A 17,000-nucleotide genomic window follows, 5' to 3' on the forward strand; every position below is an offset into this window, starting at 1 on the left:
CCTTAAAGGCAACATTAAATAGTGTTAACAGAGACCCATGCCCCACAAAGTGTGAAATGTTTACTATCTGGCCCTTGACAGAAAAAGAATGCCAATATCTGCTATAAATGATTAAGCCCATTGTAGGTCACATGTTTAAATGTTTTTAAAGAACAGGTATGTAATTGTATTTTGACATTTCAAATATAAATCAGCTCCTCTAGGTACTTAAACTTCATTTGTAAAAGTCACAAATGCATCTGGAACTTCATATTTTTTGGGGGGAAAAAAAAGCAATTCTCTGATAATGTGCCTTGTGGTATACTAAGCTTAGAGGGTAGAACTGAGAGTCATACCCAAGATCCCAGGCCCCAACTTCTGACTGTTTAAGCTTGTACTTAGTCTAGTTATACCAAAAAAAGAAAAAATCCAAAACACACTGGCCATGGAACACTCCCCTTCAGTTCACTAAGTGCAACCACAGCCTACCCACTTTACCTAGATTTGCTTATTCACTCATCTCCCTGCACCCTTTCACAAAGCATCTTCCCTGAGCTCCTCCTAGGCACCTCTTAATATTCATCCTATCAAGACTAACAAACCAAGAGCCCTCACTTCTTTAGCCCATGTTCAAATATTGTCCAGTCTTTCTATCTAAAACCATAAATCCTTTTCCGCTACTTCCTTTTCCTTGATTTGATTTTTTTCCTCCCTAGCAATTCCTAGCATGTTTAATGCACTACAACTTTTACTTACTTTGTTCATTTTCTGCCTCCATTAAATTATAATGTCTCCATTTATTAAATGAAGAATGAAATCCAAGCTAAAGAGGAAAAATAATGAAGAATTAGCATAGTGTCATTCACTCTTTGGAATGAACATTTGAGGGAGAAAGTTGCCACCAGTATGGAACAAAAGTATCTTAAGGGTTGCTAGGTCAGTCTTTCAGTCTCCCTTCTTTTAGATGAGTGACTTCTTCAAGATGGTTAAGTCTTAGAGTATTATGTAAGTGCTCTGCTCATTGCAATGGGTCCTTGACAGTGGCTTTATGAGCCAGCAACTCTCTGTCTCCCTAGAAATTTTCTTGATTGTTGAGGAATAGCTATCTTTTCAAATCTGTTGCACTGGCTGGCATCTGTGATTTTCAGGAAGTCCTCTTCAGTAAGGCACACAAGTTTCAGAAGATTGTGAAATATTCTTTCATTGGCCATCAATTTCTCACTGTTGTCACTGAGATGAAGCCCAAAACTCTCAGTGGACAACAGAGGCAAGGATGCATGCATACAAATGCACTCTTGTAACTGTTGGAATATTTACTGTGACTCTTTGATGAAATATTTCAATATCAAATGTTTTTTGAACATGCATAGTTATTTGTTATATCTCTGTACTTCTTGTGATTGAAATAGCTCATGAAAGTGCTGTAACTAGAAACTCAGTGGTTACAAATTTTCTATAGAGTTTAATGCCATATATTCTTAACCTTGAGTCCTCATAATTTGGTGAAAATTATTTAATTGCTCCAGACACAGTTTCATCATCTATATTAATATTGTAATAATATATAGCATATATAATTATAATAATAAAATATATTGTTAATATATAGTATAGAAACATAAGTATACGGTATATTATATGCTAAAAGAACAGTCAGCCCTCCGTATCCTTGGGTCCCACATCCTCAAATTCAACCAACTATGGATCAAAATTTTTCTAAAACAAAAAAAGTGATCTGAACATATATAGACTTTTTTCCTTGTCATTATTCTCTATGTTATATAGGATAACACCTATTTGTAGTGTTTATATTGTATTAGACATTAAAATTAATCAAGAGATGGTATATAGGATAAAGTAGGTAGGTTAGGTTATATGCAAATACTCTCATTTTAAATAAAGGACTTAAGAATCCTCATACCTTGGTATCCCTATGGGATACTGAAACCAATCCAGCATAGATACCAAGACAAAACTGAATTATCATATACTATATTATATTAGTATATAATATTATATTATTGAATATTATATAAGATAGGGTAAAAAATGTCAACCACCTCATCATCTCATTGGATGTATTAACTAAAAAGCTCCTATACAATTGTTTGCACATGATAGAATCCCAAAATATATTGACCTCCCTCTTCCTAGTGTGCATGACAGCAGTTAGCAGCACAGTTTTTCCTGTTACTGAAATGTGAAAACTAAAAAGTTCCTATGTATTCCTCTACAAGAGAGGAAGTAAGACCCTCTCACCATCTTTCCACATAGTTTCTTTGGCATATGTCTGTGTCATCAGATGAGATCATGTGACCCAGCAGCTAATTTAGATTTTGATTTTTGCAACTCACTGAGAAAAGCCATGATAAACCAACAGAGGATCTGTTTGGGAAATGGAGAACCAATTGTGGAACACAAAGGTGGAGTTTTCTTGTTTTGATTACTGACAAGGAGAGAGGATGAGATTTGGGAGAAATAGGTGAATGGTGTGACTCTTGATGTTTTTCCCTTGGCCTGCAGGGTGATTTCACCTGGAACAGCATGTCAGGCCGCAGCGTTCGGCTGAGGTCAGTCCCCATCCAGAGTCTTTCGGAGCTGGAACGGGCTCGACTGCAGGAAGTGGCTTTTTATCAGTTGCAGCAGGACTGTGACCTGAGCTGTCAGATCACCATTCCCAAAGGTAAGGCCCTGTCTGCCTTTCTGCTGGGGAATGCTACGAGTCAAACATCTGCTCTGCCAAAGCTACAAGCTGCAAACTCTTCTCACACCTCACACTAACACAGGAAGGAAATTGCAGCTTCTTGATCACTGGCTAGCATTCATGTCCATTTTGAAAGACATGTCCAAGTAGGACAATTTGCATGTCAGCTAACACATAGTTGAAAGGGAAGGTCAACTTTGGGCATTACAAAGCAAAGCCATGTATATCTCACCCATCTACATAGTTTCACAACAACCAGTGAGAAAGCACTTCCAGGAAGCTCAGCTTAAAGGGTTGGAAGAAAAGTGGTGCCTGCCTCAACTTGATTTCAAAATAAATACATGAAAAGAATGCCTTGACACTTGGTTAAACTTATTGTTTGATCTTACACAAACTCAGAATCAGAGATTTCATGGAAATGCACTCCTGTGTAGCCAGCCTAGCACCCGGTGTGCCCAGGTTGGGCTGTACTATGATGACATTGGAGCCTGGGTACACCTGTTTGACTGTTGTTTTGACATTGGTCCTAATTCCCATAAAGATGAGGAACAGGCACTTGAATTCTTTTAAGCCAAAAAAGTCTGTCTCTGAATGTTTACTATCTACTATAAAAGCACTTTATAATTGGTATGAATATGGAGCAGGAAACTGATTTGAGGCAGAAGGAACAACATTTATTTTATACCAATAGTGTAAATCTGCCTATAAAAACTTATATTGACTAATGTGCATGATACATGACAGCAGAAAGGGGATAACAAGCTTCTAAAAGCTAGAAACTACATGGATATTTATTCATCAAATAATCTATATTAAATGCATATATATATGTATATGTGTGTATGTATGTGTGTGTGTGTATATATATATATATATATATATATTCCACACACATAGACACATACATATATGTGTCTATGTGTATATATGTGTATACATACAGACATTCATAGATATGTGATTGACAACCAGGAAAGATTTTGCCCCCATCCCCAGAGAACATCTGCTAATGTCTGCCCACACATTTGGTTGTCACAGCTTGGGGGAAAGGCACTGCTGGCATCTAGTGGGTAGAGTCCAGGGGTGCTACTAAATTCCCTACAATACACAGGATAGGCTCTCTCATTAAGAATTATCAGATCCCAAGTACCCAAGCACCAAGGTTGAGCAACTCTATGTTTCATATGCACATATGCTCACATTCCTCACCCACAGTGCTATCAGTGCTGTGTTCTTGGCTGTTGTGCCTAAAGAAGAGTGCTGGTTTAGGAGTCTAAGGATCAGGTTTTGGGAACTTGTTTTCTCTCTCTCTCTCTCTCTCTCTCTCTCTCTCTCACACACACACACACACACACACACACACACACACATACACACAAGCTTGAGAAGTATGTTAGTCAGATTTTTGTTTCTCTGGCCAAAATATCTAACAACAAATTAGAGGAGTAATGATTCTGAGGCTTTAGTCCAAGGCAGACAGTTTTCATTGCTGTGAACCTGAGGTGAGCTGGAGCATCGTGGAAGAAAGGTATGGCAGAGGAACACTGATGTGCTCAGGGAAGCTGGGCACTGGAGTTGGGGAGGAGGAAGGATCAGGGAAAACATATAGTCCCCAAGAGCACACCCCCAGTGACCTAATTCCTCCAACCATGCTTACCTGCCTATAGTTTTCACCACATTCCAGTAGTCCATTCATATTTTTAATCCGTCAAATGTATTAATCCACTAATGATGTCAGATTCTTCATGATACAATCATTTCCTAAAATCCCCACCTCTGGATATTGCTTTATTGTTTTCAACACCTGAGCTTCTGGGTACATTCTACTTCCAATCTATAGCAAACAGTTTGCCTCAGGATTTTTGTGGTCAAAGGACCCAGCTAGGAAGAATACCATGAAAACACTGAGAACCCAGAGCTTGTCATGGGATGGCAAGTTTTAGGGCCACATTTTTTCTTAAGGCTGGAATCTGAGATTCTGTTGAGGGTTGTGATGAAGTTCAGAAAAGACAAGTAGAGGAAGCCTAGGGGGGCTGGCAAGATGCACATGTTACTGCGAGGTGCTTTGCTGCTTTTATCACATTCTGTTGCTCCCACAACCAGAGCCAGATCCTCCAGAAAGGAAATTCCTACCCTTTTATATCTTTCCACACTAATCTTACATAAAGGCCCTCAGTAGAGATAAGAAGAAAATCACTTGTGCAGTTGTGAAAACCATGTACTAGAGACAGCCAACCCATGTCTCTTCTTTTCTCAAGGATAGACCCTCCTGCCTTACCTTGACTTGATTTGCTTGTAGGATAGAGGAGAGATCTGCCCTCCACTCCCACTTAGTTCACAAGGTGCTATAAACCCTCTCCCCTACAGTCCTGTCCTGTTTACCTTTCATAAATATAGACTTTTGTTTTTGTTTTTATTTTTTTATATGCTAAGGACTGAACCCAGGGGCAGTTTACCATTGAGCTACATCCCCAGCTCTTTTATTGTTTAGTTTGAGACAAGCTCTTGCTAAGTTGCTGAGGCTGGCTTCAAACTTGTTACCCTCCTGCCTCAGCCTCCCACGTTGCTAGGACTAAAGGCATGTATCACCTGACACAGACATTCTTTTCATTCCTTAAAAAAATAGAAATGTGTCAAGCATGGTGGCACATGCCTGTAATCCCAGAGTCTCAGGAGGCTGCAGCAAGAGGACTGAAAATTTGAGACCAGCCTCAGCAATTTAGCAAAGCTCTAAGCAACTTAGTGAAATCCTATCTCAAAATAAAAAATTAAGACTGGGGATGCAGCTTAGTGGTAAAGTGCCCCTGGGTTCAATCCCCAGTATGAAAATAAATAAATAAATAGAAATGTTGACTTTGAAATGTTTTTGAAACCTGTATTGAATGCAAATCAGATAAGCTATCAGGAAATAGATATTTTTGTAGCTATGCTTTTAAATCCAGTTAATTTTATGTTTCTCTTTTTCATTGCTTTTAAAAGAATCCACTAAATAAATAAACTTTACTAAACAGATAATTTTATAAAAACTTCTCTGCTGGAGGCTGTGTCTCCATTGCTTATTTCTGAGACTATGTGATTCCCGACACCTCCAGGGAAAGATTTACACTATTGAGATGCTCAAAGATATTCCAGGCCTTGGGAAGGGTATTTTGACATTTTCTATCAAAGTAAGATTTAATGATTTACAAATACATTTTCTCAGTTGTGAAGGAAAGAAGGGATTGTGTGATTGGTAGAAAAACCTAGACACCACCCAAGGGTTTTTGAAGCTATTGTTTGGGGCAGATGTTTTTAGACATGAAATATTTACTAAGATCTTCTGAATATGTGGCCATAGCCAAGTGCTATGATGACATCAACTATGGGCTTGAGTGTGGCCACTTTTGATCCCCAGGCAAACCCCCAAATGGAAGTTATAAATAGTTTCAATCACTATGTGAATAATTTTCCCCAAAAAATAAACACAGCAGCCAGCCCCTAGAACCTAAAGAAATGACACCACACGTGGTAAGATAGTGGATATAATGAAAATAGAAACGTACTGAAGCTCACATTTCTATTCACTGTCACTTTAGGATAATGGTACAGACTTAGATATGGCTAGCTACTTGGAGAACCCTCTTCTTTTGTGAAATGTTGTGGTTCCAGGGCTCAGATGAATGATATAATAACATAGCCATCAACTCTCAGTATTTAGCTGAGAGAGGGGAGAATTGAAGATTAGGAGGGGGTTGGTGATTTACTAAATTGGACTGCGGGGGAGGGGGGGCATCCAGAGCACAAGTGGAGAGTTTGACATTGTGTGGTGCTACAATAGGTAGACATTGGTTAGATGGGCACAGATGGAGGTGAATAAAAAGATAATGAGATTCACTGTGGTATATTCATATAGGTACACAGAAATATCACTATAATGTACATGTACAAGAAATTATTTTTAAAAAAAACTATAGTAAATCAGTAGAGTAGAAGGAAAGGAATGGGGGTGGGGGAGCAGAGGGAAAGGAGAGGTACTGGGGACTGAATTGGAACAGATTATATTCCATGCTTTTATCATTATATCAAAATGGATTCTACTGTTATATATAACTAAAAATAATCAATATATTTTTTTAAAAAAAGGACTGTGGAAGGAGCCCAGTAGTAAAGCATCCTTGGGTTAAATCCCGAGAATCTAAATAAATAAATATTATAGTAGAAATAAAAAGATGGTAGGAGAGTATGTAGAATTCAATTCCATATTGTTTCTCCACTGCCAGCCAAATAGGAAATAGCTTCATGCATTAGGGTTGAGAATGGGGAAGATGTCCTGGAGGTTTGAGAAAAGAGAAGAGGGGTGGAAGAGATAGGATCTATTGAACAGCAATGTTGCAGAATTGTGGGGAAGACAAAAGGCCCATCTGTCTTATAGCTGGACATCTAAAATGCAAAATAAATACCCTGGCAGCTAAGCACAATTAAAAGAAAACATGCCATCCTGTACTTTAAATTCCTTAGTCTTAGTTAATCCAAATCTCCTCTGGTTAGGATTTTCTAATTGAATTTAACAAAGGTAAAGAGGGCCAGATAATTGAGAGAGTATCTGTGATTGGCAACATAATGACCCCTCAAAGATATTGACATTGTAATTCCTGGAACCTGTGAAGTTACCTCACATGCCAAAAGAAACTTTGCAAATGTGATAAATTAAGGCCCTTGATGTAGGAAAATATCCTGGATTTTCTGAGAAGACCTAAAATAGTCATGTGGGTAGTTAAAATGGAGAGACTATACTAACTGTGTTCAGACAATGATGTGATTATGTATTATGATTATGGCCAGAGAGATGCAATATGTTGGCTTTGAAGATGAAGGAAGGGGCCAAAAGCTAAGGAATGAGGGTGGCTTCTAAATGTAGGAAGATCTAGAGCCTCCACAAAGGAAAAGAGTCCTGCTGACACCTTAGTTTTAGCCCATTAAAACTCACTTTAGACTTCTACTTCCAGAACTGTAAGATACTTAATGTGTCACTAAGTCTGTGGTCATTTGTTATAGCACTGATAGGAAACTATTATGATATCCAAGGGAATGATTATAATTCCAGACCAAATGGTCTAAATTGGATTATATGGTGTTTTAGGGCAGTTAGAAATAAATATAAAAGATGTATTTTTCTTAAATAAGAATCAATATATAAATATTGATATGGGCTGGAGATGTGGCTCAGCAGTAGCGCGCTCGCCTGGCATGCGTGCGGCCCGGGTTCAATCCTCAGCACCACATACCAACAAAGATGTTGTGTCCGCCGAGAACTAAAAAATAAATATTAAAAAATTCTCTCTCTCTCTCTCTCTCTCTCTCTCTCTCTCTCTCTCTCTCTCTCTCTCTCCTCTCTCACTCTCTCTTTAAAAAAAAATAAAATAAATATTGATATAAAGATAAAGTTATGTCATCAATTATCTGTAAACTGAATGTGATTCCAAAAATTGCTTCAACAGAATTTTTTTTAGAATTTCACTAAATTTATTTGAACATCATCTTAGTGAATAATTATATGGAGGTAGTCAAATCAAGGGAAATCTGATTTTAAAAAAGAACAAGAGACATTATCCCTGTTGATTTACTAAAATATGTCATAAAACTAAAGAAATTAAGAGTATTATACTGCTTCACAATAGATAGGTAAATCAATGGGATTCAATAAAGTTCCAAAATCAACCAAATGTACATGAGAATTTATTACATGATAAATAAACATGGTATTTCTTATCAAGAGAAAATGTAGATTATTATATTTGAGATAAAGAGATAACTATTGAGGAGGGAAAGGTGGATTGTGACCTTACTCCTCACATTAGAATAAATTCATGTTAAGGAAATATTTGAAGATTAAAAATTGAAAAGGAAAATATAACTGGATATACATACATACACATACACACACACACATACACACACACGTGTGTGTGTGTATGTGTGTGTGTATTAGGAAGGTAGGACCCAGAAAACATAGAAATATGAATTTCTCTACATAAAAGAAAAATACAATCATCTCCATGACAAATATGTAAATAAAGTTTTATAGCACATTTGTCAGACTAAATGCTGACTTCTTTACTATATGGGCTCTAATACAATTTAAAATGAGAAGGAAAAAAATCTAACCAAAATGTGGACAAATTATAAGCAGCTCACAGAAAGTAAAATGCAAATAGTGTACAGATATTTGGAAAGTTGCTCACTCTCACATACATTAAAGAAATAAAACCTATGGCTGGGAATGTAGCTCAGTGGCCCAGTGCTTGCCTAGTCTTTGTGAGGCCCTGGGTTCAATACCCAGACCTCCCCCTCTGCAGAAAGAAAAAAGAAAGAAAGGGAGGGAGGGAGGGAAAATAAATACAAGCTAAACACCAAGGAGTTTTTTTTTTTCTTTAGATTATCATGGATCCAAAAATTGGATAATATGAGCTGGGAGTGTAGTTCAGTGGTAGAGTGCTTACCTGGCATATGAGGTCCTGGGTTCAATCCCCAATACTACCAAATAAAAAGACAGATACTTACAAAAATTGGATAATATATTTTAATGGAAAATAGACATTCTCATATACTATCAGTAGAAGTATAAATTGTTGAAACAGCCGGGATGGTGGTGCATGCCTGTAATCCCAGCAGCTCAGGAGGCTGAGGAAGGAGGACCACAAGTTCAAAGCCAGACTCAGCAATTTGGTGAAGCCCTAACTAACTTAGCAATACCCACTCTCAAAATAAAACATATATTAAAAGGGATAGGGATGTGGCTCAGTGATTAAGTACTCCTGAGTTCAATCCCTGGTACCAAAAAATATGTATAAATAAAAATAAATTGTTGAAACAACTTACAAGGCAATTTGACAATGTTGTCTAAGTTTTCAGTGGCCCAACAATTCCACTTCTCAGAGCATGTCTCACAGATATACACTTGTATTGATTGGGGTAGGCTAACCACTCAATGTATTAACACTATAAAAGTATCTTTTTTATTCAAGCACCATCCAGTACAGGTTGCCCATGGGTGTGGGTGAGAATGGACTGCTTCTTACACTTGCTTGGGACCCAGACTTCTTGCCTCTTTTGACTCTTCCCTCCTCTAAATTCACTCAGAAAGATCATGCAGAGACTCGATAACTAATAAGACTTATATAAACCCAATAAGATGACTGATGAGTTTAATTTGGTACCCCTTTTGAGCCTGAAATTGCCCCATGGAGGCAACCAGGGACTCTTTCTGATTGTTCAAATATATGCTCATGGCAGAGGTTCTTGGATCAGAGCGTCTAATCTGTAACAGTACAATCCTTAGTAATAGAAGCAGGAAACAAATATAGGAATCATTTTATATATTAGGTTATATGTTGGGCTCAATGAATATTACTTTGATAACATTTTAACACAAATGGCTCAAAGCAGGGGTTAGTGAACAAGCCCAGCTTACCCATGTTTTATAAATAAAGTATTACTGGAACACAGTCATGCTCATTCATTTATATATCATCTATGCCTACTTTCACACATATCACAGTAGAGTAAGTTGTGATAGTGTTTCAAAGGTTTGAATATGACATAATTTTTCCTATGTATATGTATGAATATACTACAGTGAATCTCACCATCATGTGTATCCACAAGAAATTAATTTTAAACATAATTTTAAGTAAATGGCAGAAAGGTTAATAGAGGAAGGGAGCAGAGAGTGGGGGAGGGAAGGAGAAAGAGAGGTACTGGGGACTGAATTAAAACAAGATATAGTCCATGATCTTATAATTATGTCAAAATGGATTCTACTGTCCTGTATAACTAAAAGAACATATAAAAAAAAAGAAAAAAAGTTTGCTTTTTGGCCCTGTATAGGAAAAAAAATGCTGATGTCTAGTCTCAGGTAAAATGAAAGGAAGTAACTGATTATGGCCTATGTCATAAACGAGTGTTTAAAACAGAATGGTTCCAAAGAGATAATGCGTATTCATTTTCTTTAGTAATATTTTTTCATCTCTGGCTTCAGTTAATTTTTGATATCACAATTGAGAAAATTTTGTTTATGTATTTTGAAAAAAAATATAATGGAATGGGGAATCGCTAATGGATTTAGAAATTGTGGATAATAGTCTCATAAGAGTACCCTGATACCTCAAAATTGCTCAATTATATGATTTCCTTATAAAGTATCTCACCATTATTCCTTAGGCAATGTAAAAGCCAAGTAAACAACTCAATGAAATAAAAATATTATATTCTTGGTAGACCAACACTGCAGTTGTCTTTAGTTTGTGATTTAAATGTTGATTTAGAAAATAAGAATGACCTGGTAGGAAATGGAATTGAGCTAGCACTAGATAGAAACTATAACTGCCCTATTGCTGTGATACTCTTGCTAATGATGTCCAGTTGAAAATGCCATATATTAGATCTATTCATTGAAGATTTTGTGTACAGAAGTTAAAACCTGGGCTAGAATCCACAAAGGTGTGCCCAAAAGAAGCAAATACCACCAAACAGGATGGTAAAGGATTAATTAAAGCACTAGGCTTAGAGTCCTTCAACAAAGGTCTCTGCTATGGGAGCTACTTGTACTTCTTTGTATTACCAATCACCTTTTCTTGATTCTCCCAAAGAGGACTGTGATTTGCTATGCAGTAGGGCCAGTATTTGTTTTTGCACTTGAATTGTCTGGCATATTGCTCAATAGACCACTGGTCCTCAGCAAATCTTTGAGAAGTCAATGAATGCATCCATATGCTTATTAGGTAATGAGCCTTTTTTCTCTTTTCTGTCTCTCTGAGAAGCATTGATCATCTTTCTCTCATTTCTCCTAGTGTCTCTAGTAATTATTTTAAAACAGCCTTAACATTTTCCTCCTGCTGCATCCCATGCTGTTTCCAACTTTGATTGATAATAGCATAGGTAAATATGAAACTTAAATGAAATAATAACCAAATGAGCTTAAAACATCTACTGTCATACACTAATCACAGAAGTTCTTCTTCATCATATTCATCATCATTATCACCATATCACATTGTCATATATCTGCCCTCAACTCTCTGTGACTCCATTATATCTCATCTTAATTATAACCATAAACTCCTACTTGCTTTCCTTAGTTCAGGGTATCTTTTCATTCTATTCATCACATCCTAAGCCACCAGAGTCATCTTCAACCACAGAAGCCTATTCCATTGTTGGAATTTTTTAAAGCCTCCCAAAGTTCTTTTTGTATACTGATCTCACTATCAAATCTATTTGTAATACTATTTTATATAAAAGAAGAAATTATTTTCTGGCAGCCTGTTCTGAGGAAGCAGTACAGACTCAAGTTTATGAATCTTAGAATAGCAGGTTTAAAGCTTTTTGTACATAATCTACAGTGAGAAATATATTTTATGTCTTGGGACAGAAAAATATGAACCAAACCATGCTGATCTTTATCAGAGATTCATGTTGATATTCTCTACAATATTCTGTCCTATCCTCTTTTGTTCCATTCTATTTCATTTTCTAAAATGCACTAGTTATGACCCACTAAATTTTCTTGGTTAATTAATAGGTTATGACCTGACCCTTAGTTTGATAACCCAGTTTTAGAAGGCAAATGGAATGGGGAAAAGACAATTAAGAAGAAAACGACAGAAATATCAGTATGGAAAACTTTTAGTTCTTCTTTGTTATGGATCTCAGGGCCTTGGTAAGATAGATCGGATGTTCTGGTTCTGTAGGACCATGGAAATGAATATAAGGCTAGAACATACCCCAAGCATCTAATGCCACTCTATCAAAAGCCAAACGATATTAAGGATGGTAGAATATGATGATAACACAAATTGGTGTGAATATACAATGTATACAACTAGAGATATGAAAAATTATGCTCTACATATGTAATAAGAATTTTAATGCATTTTGCTGTCATATATAAATTAAAAATTTACATAAAAATTCACCTTTATCAAATAGGAAAATATAGTGGACAAATTTTCCTTATTAATGGGTTATGTCATTAGCTTCATAAACTGCACCTCACTTTTTATGTTTCTAATCTGTATTTTCATCATTGTGAAATTCATATTTCCTTATTCTGTGACTAAAATTAGAAATTTTATTATGAAAAATAAAACCATAAGAGTGACCCACAGAGAACTTCCTACATTGCTCCACTGCTCTCTTTAGAAATACCAAGCTAGATATACAGCCCAGAGGAGATAGGAATGTGGAGTTTTCAGTTATACGTGCAATGGAGGATACATCACCATGTCAAAGTAGCCCATATCTTCAAGGAATTCCAAGTCAGTTGATGAATAAAATACAAATACATCAATTATATGAAAAAGAGCAGTTGATATGATGTGTTCCAGTTACCTCTGGCAACCCTTGTAGATAGAAGCTGCCTCATCAAATCATGACAATAAAAGTCAATAATCATGGAGATTTTTCTGAAGGTGCCTTTGTAGTTTTCTTCCTGGATTCTCTCCTTAACAGGTCAGGATATTTCCTATATACAGTTATCAAATGTGTGATGCTGTGTGATTCAGTGCTGATGCCAAGCAGGTGCATGATTCTATAAGCCATGTGTTTTATGCCTTGGTATTCACTAATGGACTCCTTTATGTTCTCAGATATAGTTTTCTACCTGCAGTCTGGTTACATTTATACTTATTCATATATCTTTGATGGAGCAGCAAACAATATTGCACAAGACCTTGGTATCTTGACCAAAGCTTCTATTACTGCAGTCTCTGAAATATTTTGGCACCTTTCAAATATTTCAAGACTGCACTGTTCTCTGTTGGGATCATGACAAAGCAAACTTGATAATTACAAGAAATACCCCATCCTTGAAATTTAAGCAAGACCTTCCATTTTTGCTTCCCTGACCTGGGGTAAAATGAAAGCAAATACGATTAATTGAAATTAAATCCTGAGTGGGCAGGTTTTCTAGATCATGTAAAATCAACCCCTCAAATGGGATTCCAATTAGGATTGGAATAAGTTATATTCCATGTATGTGCAATATGTCAAAATACACTCTACTGTCATGCGTATCTAAAAAGAACAAATAAAAGATAAATAAATAAAACGTAAAATCAAATCCTCAAGATTAATTAAAATTTTGATTAGTGGAAATTCACAAAATGTTTACAAATGGAAAGCTCTGGAAGAACAGTTTAAGAAAATAGTTTAAGGAGTCTTCACTAAAGATAGAGAAGTGGGCAAACTATAGCTCATGGGCCAAATCCAGCCCATTGCTTTTTTTTTTTCTTTTTAATATACTTCTTTTAGTTGTCAGTGGAACTTTATTTTTATTTATTTATATGTGGTGCTGACAATTGAACCCAGTGTCTCACACATGTCAAGAAAGCACTCTACCACTGAGCTACAATGCAGCCCAGCCCACTGTTTGTTTTTACAAAGTTTTATTAACATCCAGTCATGTCTATTTGTTTCTGTAATGCCTGTGACTTGTTTAGTGCTACAGTTATAGAATTCAGTAGTTTCAGCAAAGATTATATGGTTCACAAAGCTGAAAATATTCACTGTCTGGACCTTAGTGGAATAGGCTTGCCAATCCCTGATTTAAGAAAGTGTTATTAATTTGACACAGTGATTCATAGCTATTATCCATGCAGTTTCACTTTTTTCATTATCTTTATTTTGTAATAATTGGGTGCTTTTTAAATGATTAGAACTCCATGGCTCTCAGATGTTTCAGTGCTTAAGTTATATGTAACCAAATATTTTTCAAAGTAGAATAGTAAGTTCTTTTGGTGGCTGATCAAGGAAGAAAAGTTATGTTTTTATGAGTTGTTTAAACAACTGATGCCATCATGAACTCTATAGTTATACAGGTGTGAAGTGAGTTATTTTAATGATAAACTAACCTCCATTATGTGTTGATTATTAGCCACTATTACTATCTGGTTTGATGACTGAGAAGTTAGCAATATTTATTTGAAAAGACTTTATTCTGCAGATTTGCAATTCTTTCCAATTTGATCTCTCTCCTCTTCCCTTCCCTGTCTCAGTCAGTTTTGCATCCCTGTGAACAGTATACCTACTGAGAACAAATTAGAGGAAGAAAAGTTTATTTGAGGCTCATGATTTCAGAGATCTCAGTGCACAGATAGCTGACTCTAGTTTCTCTGGGCCTGACATGAGGCAGCACGTTAGTACTGAACAGCCCAGTGGACGAACACTGCTCAACTCATGGCTGTGCCAAGGGGCAAAGAGAGGGAGAGAGAGGGGAAGGGGCTACAGGGAAGAATAACCTTCCTAGGGCATGCCCCCAGTGACCCACCTCCTCCAGCCACACATTACCTGCATATAGTTAGCATCAAGTCAGTCCATTCAAACCAGGATGTACTGATTAGTTTACAGCTCTCACAATTGAATAAGTTCACCTCTAATTATTCCTGCATTAACACAAAAACTTTTAGGAGATACCTCATATCTAAACCATAGCACTCCCTGTCTTATATCCCACCCAACACACACAAATTCAAATTTTCTATGGATGCCTTTCCTTTGGATACCTGACGTGTCTGGGGTGGACCTAAAAGCAGAAGAACACACCCCACAGCAGAGTTTTGGATCATCTGCTATTTAAAATGTCTTTACTGCAAATTATGGAAACTGGACTAAGAGTGGCTAGTTATAGGACTCATTAATCCAATGGCTTTCCATCTTTTCTTTCTGCTATTATCAGTGGGTCACCTTGTTCTTTAGCTGACTTCACTTATTGGTACAGAATGACTACAGTGAACCCTGGTATCATTGTTCCTACAGCAGCATCAAGAGGCAGAGAAGAACCTTGACTCTGTAGAAAGTATCTTTTAAGAATAGAAAAGCAAAAAAAAAATTTAAAAAGAATAGAAAAGCGTTTGTACTACTGTCTCCCGGTAGACTTCCCTCCCTTTTTATTCCCCAAAATTGTAATGCCTGGCAATGCTCAAATCAACAGTGACAATGGAAAATAAATCACCAGAATTGGCTTGAACTAAGAGTCCTTTCCCAAGGGTAGGATGAGGACTCCTCCTAGGATACATGACTGCATGGAAGGTGAGCACCTAACAGGAAGAGCAAGGAAGAACAGGGTATAGATAGAGATGGATTTGCATTAGAAACAGTGGGTATACATAATGTCAACTTCTGACATTGTATGCAAGAAATGATGGAGAACCATTCTTATTTTATCTGCTTCAGTGGGCATCAGAGGGCCTTGCATATACTTGCTGCTCAATAAATATTTTAGAAACTAAATGAGATATGTTAAAATTTAAATGTCACATATTCATTTATATATTGTATTCACGTCATTTAGAAGTATTTCAAATGGCTCAGAGTTTAATAAAAAACAAGGAATGGATATGTCAAGAATGAGGAGCCTAACATTTTCATCCAATTGCATCATCTCCCGGTTATTGAATCTGAGGGAACTATTTTCATGGGAGCAAATGACAGAAATTTCTAGGAGTCACCAAGTTTTAAAGTCTCTAGTTCAAGGTTATTTTATTGCCCTCTTACTTGTTCATAATAAAACAATAACCATCAAAACAAAGTAGGTTAGGACATGGTGGGGTACATCTATAATCCCAGTGACTTGGGAGGTTGAGGCAGGAGGATCATGAGTTCAAAGCCAGCCTCAGTTATTTGGAGAGGCCCTAAAAAATGTAAAAAAAAAAAAAAATCCTGTCTCAAAATACAAAGGGCTGGGAATGTGGCTCAGTGGTTAAACACCCCTGGGTTCAATCCCTAGTACCACCACAAAAATATAAATAAAAAATCGCCCACATTCCCAAAGTAGATGCCATTATCTGACTCTACCTTTTTTTAACTTTTGAATAATTATTTTAATTCATTATTATAAATAAAAGAATTGTGCTCACTGAAACCAATCCAAACAGTATGAAATAAAAAGTAAAAGTACTCCTTCAACTTAAGTCCCACAAATTGAACTCCCCAGATATCAATGAGTAGCACTACCTCACAAATGTTCATTGTTAAAACTAACAAATAACTAACATTCATTTAGTTCTTGGCTATTAATCATATTTTGTTATAAAACAATTTATGCATGAACTTCTAACCCTGTGGCTCAAATATTAGTGTTTATCTCAGTTTTTGTGTGCACAAACTGTAACTACCTTTTTAACTTGGACTATGATCTTCAGATTTAAAACAAGTAATGATGGAACTCCATAATTCAGGGCTTAATTTTCTTGAGTTAACAATCCAAGTATTTTTTTAAATATGTATTTTTTTAGTTGTAGTTGAACATAGTGCCTTTATTTTATTTATTTTATATTATATT

The 17,000-nt window shown here is 36.3% G+C and overlaps 1 protein-coding gene across 7 annotated transcripts in view; it reads left to right on the plus strand.

The window, feature by feature from the left end:
- The window catches only part of Arhgap6 (Rho GTPase activating protein 6), a 451,538-nt gene that overhangs the window by 366,562 nt on the left and 67,976 nt on the right, over positions 1-17,000 (plus strand). For all 7 annotated transcript variants that reach the window (XM_026395146.2, XM_026395148.2, XM_077793573.1 and 4 more), the window contains one exon: positions 2,503-2,662. In XM_026395146.2, the coding sequence (XP_026250931.2) occupies positions 2,503-2,662 (160 nt within the window). The remainder of the gene's footprint in view (positions 1-2,502; positions 2,663-17,000) is intronic.

Source organism: Urocitellus parryii, chromosome X (genome assembly GCF_045843805.1).
Source record: "Urocitellus parryii isolate mUroPar1 chromosome X, mUroPar1.hap1, whole genome shotgun sequence".
Classification (NCBI taxonomy): Eukaryota; Metazoa; Chordata; class Mammalia; order Rodentia; family Sciuridae; genus Urocitellus; species Urocitellus parryii.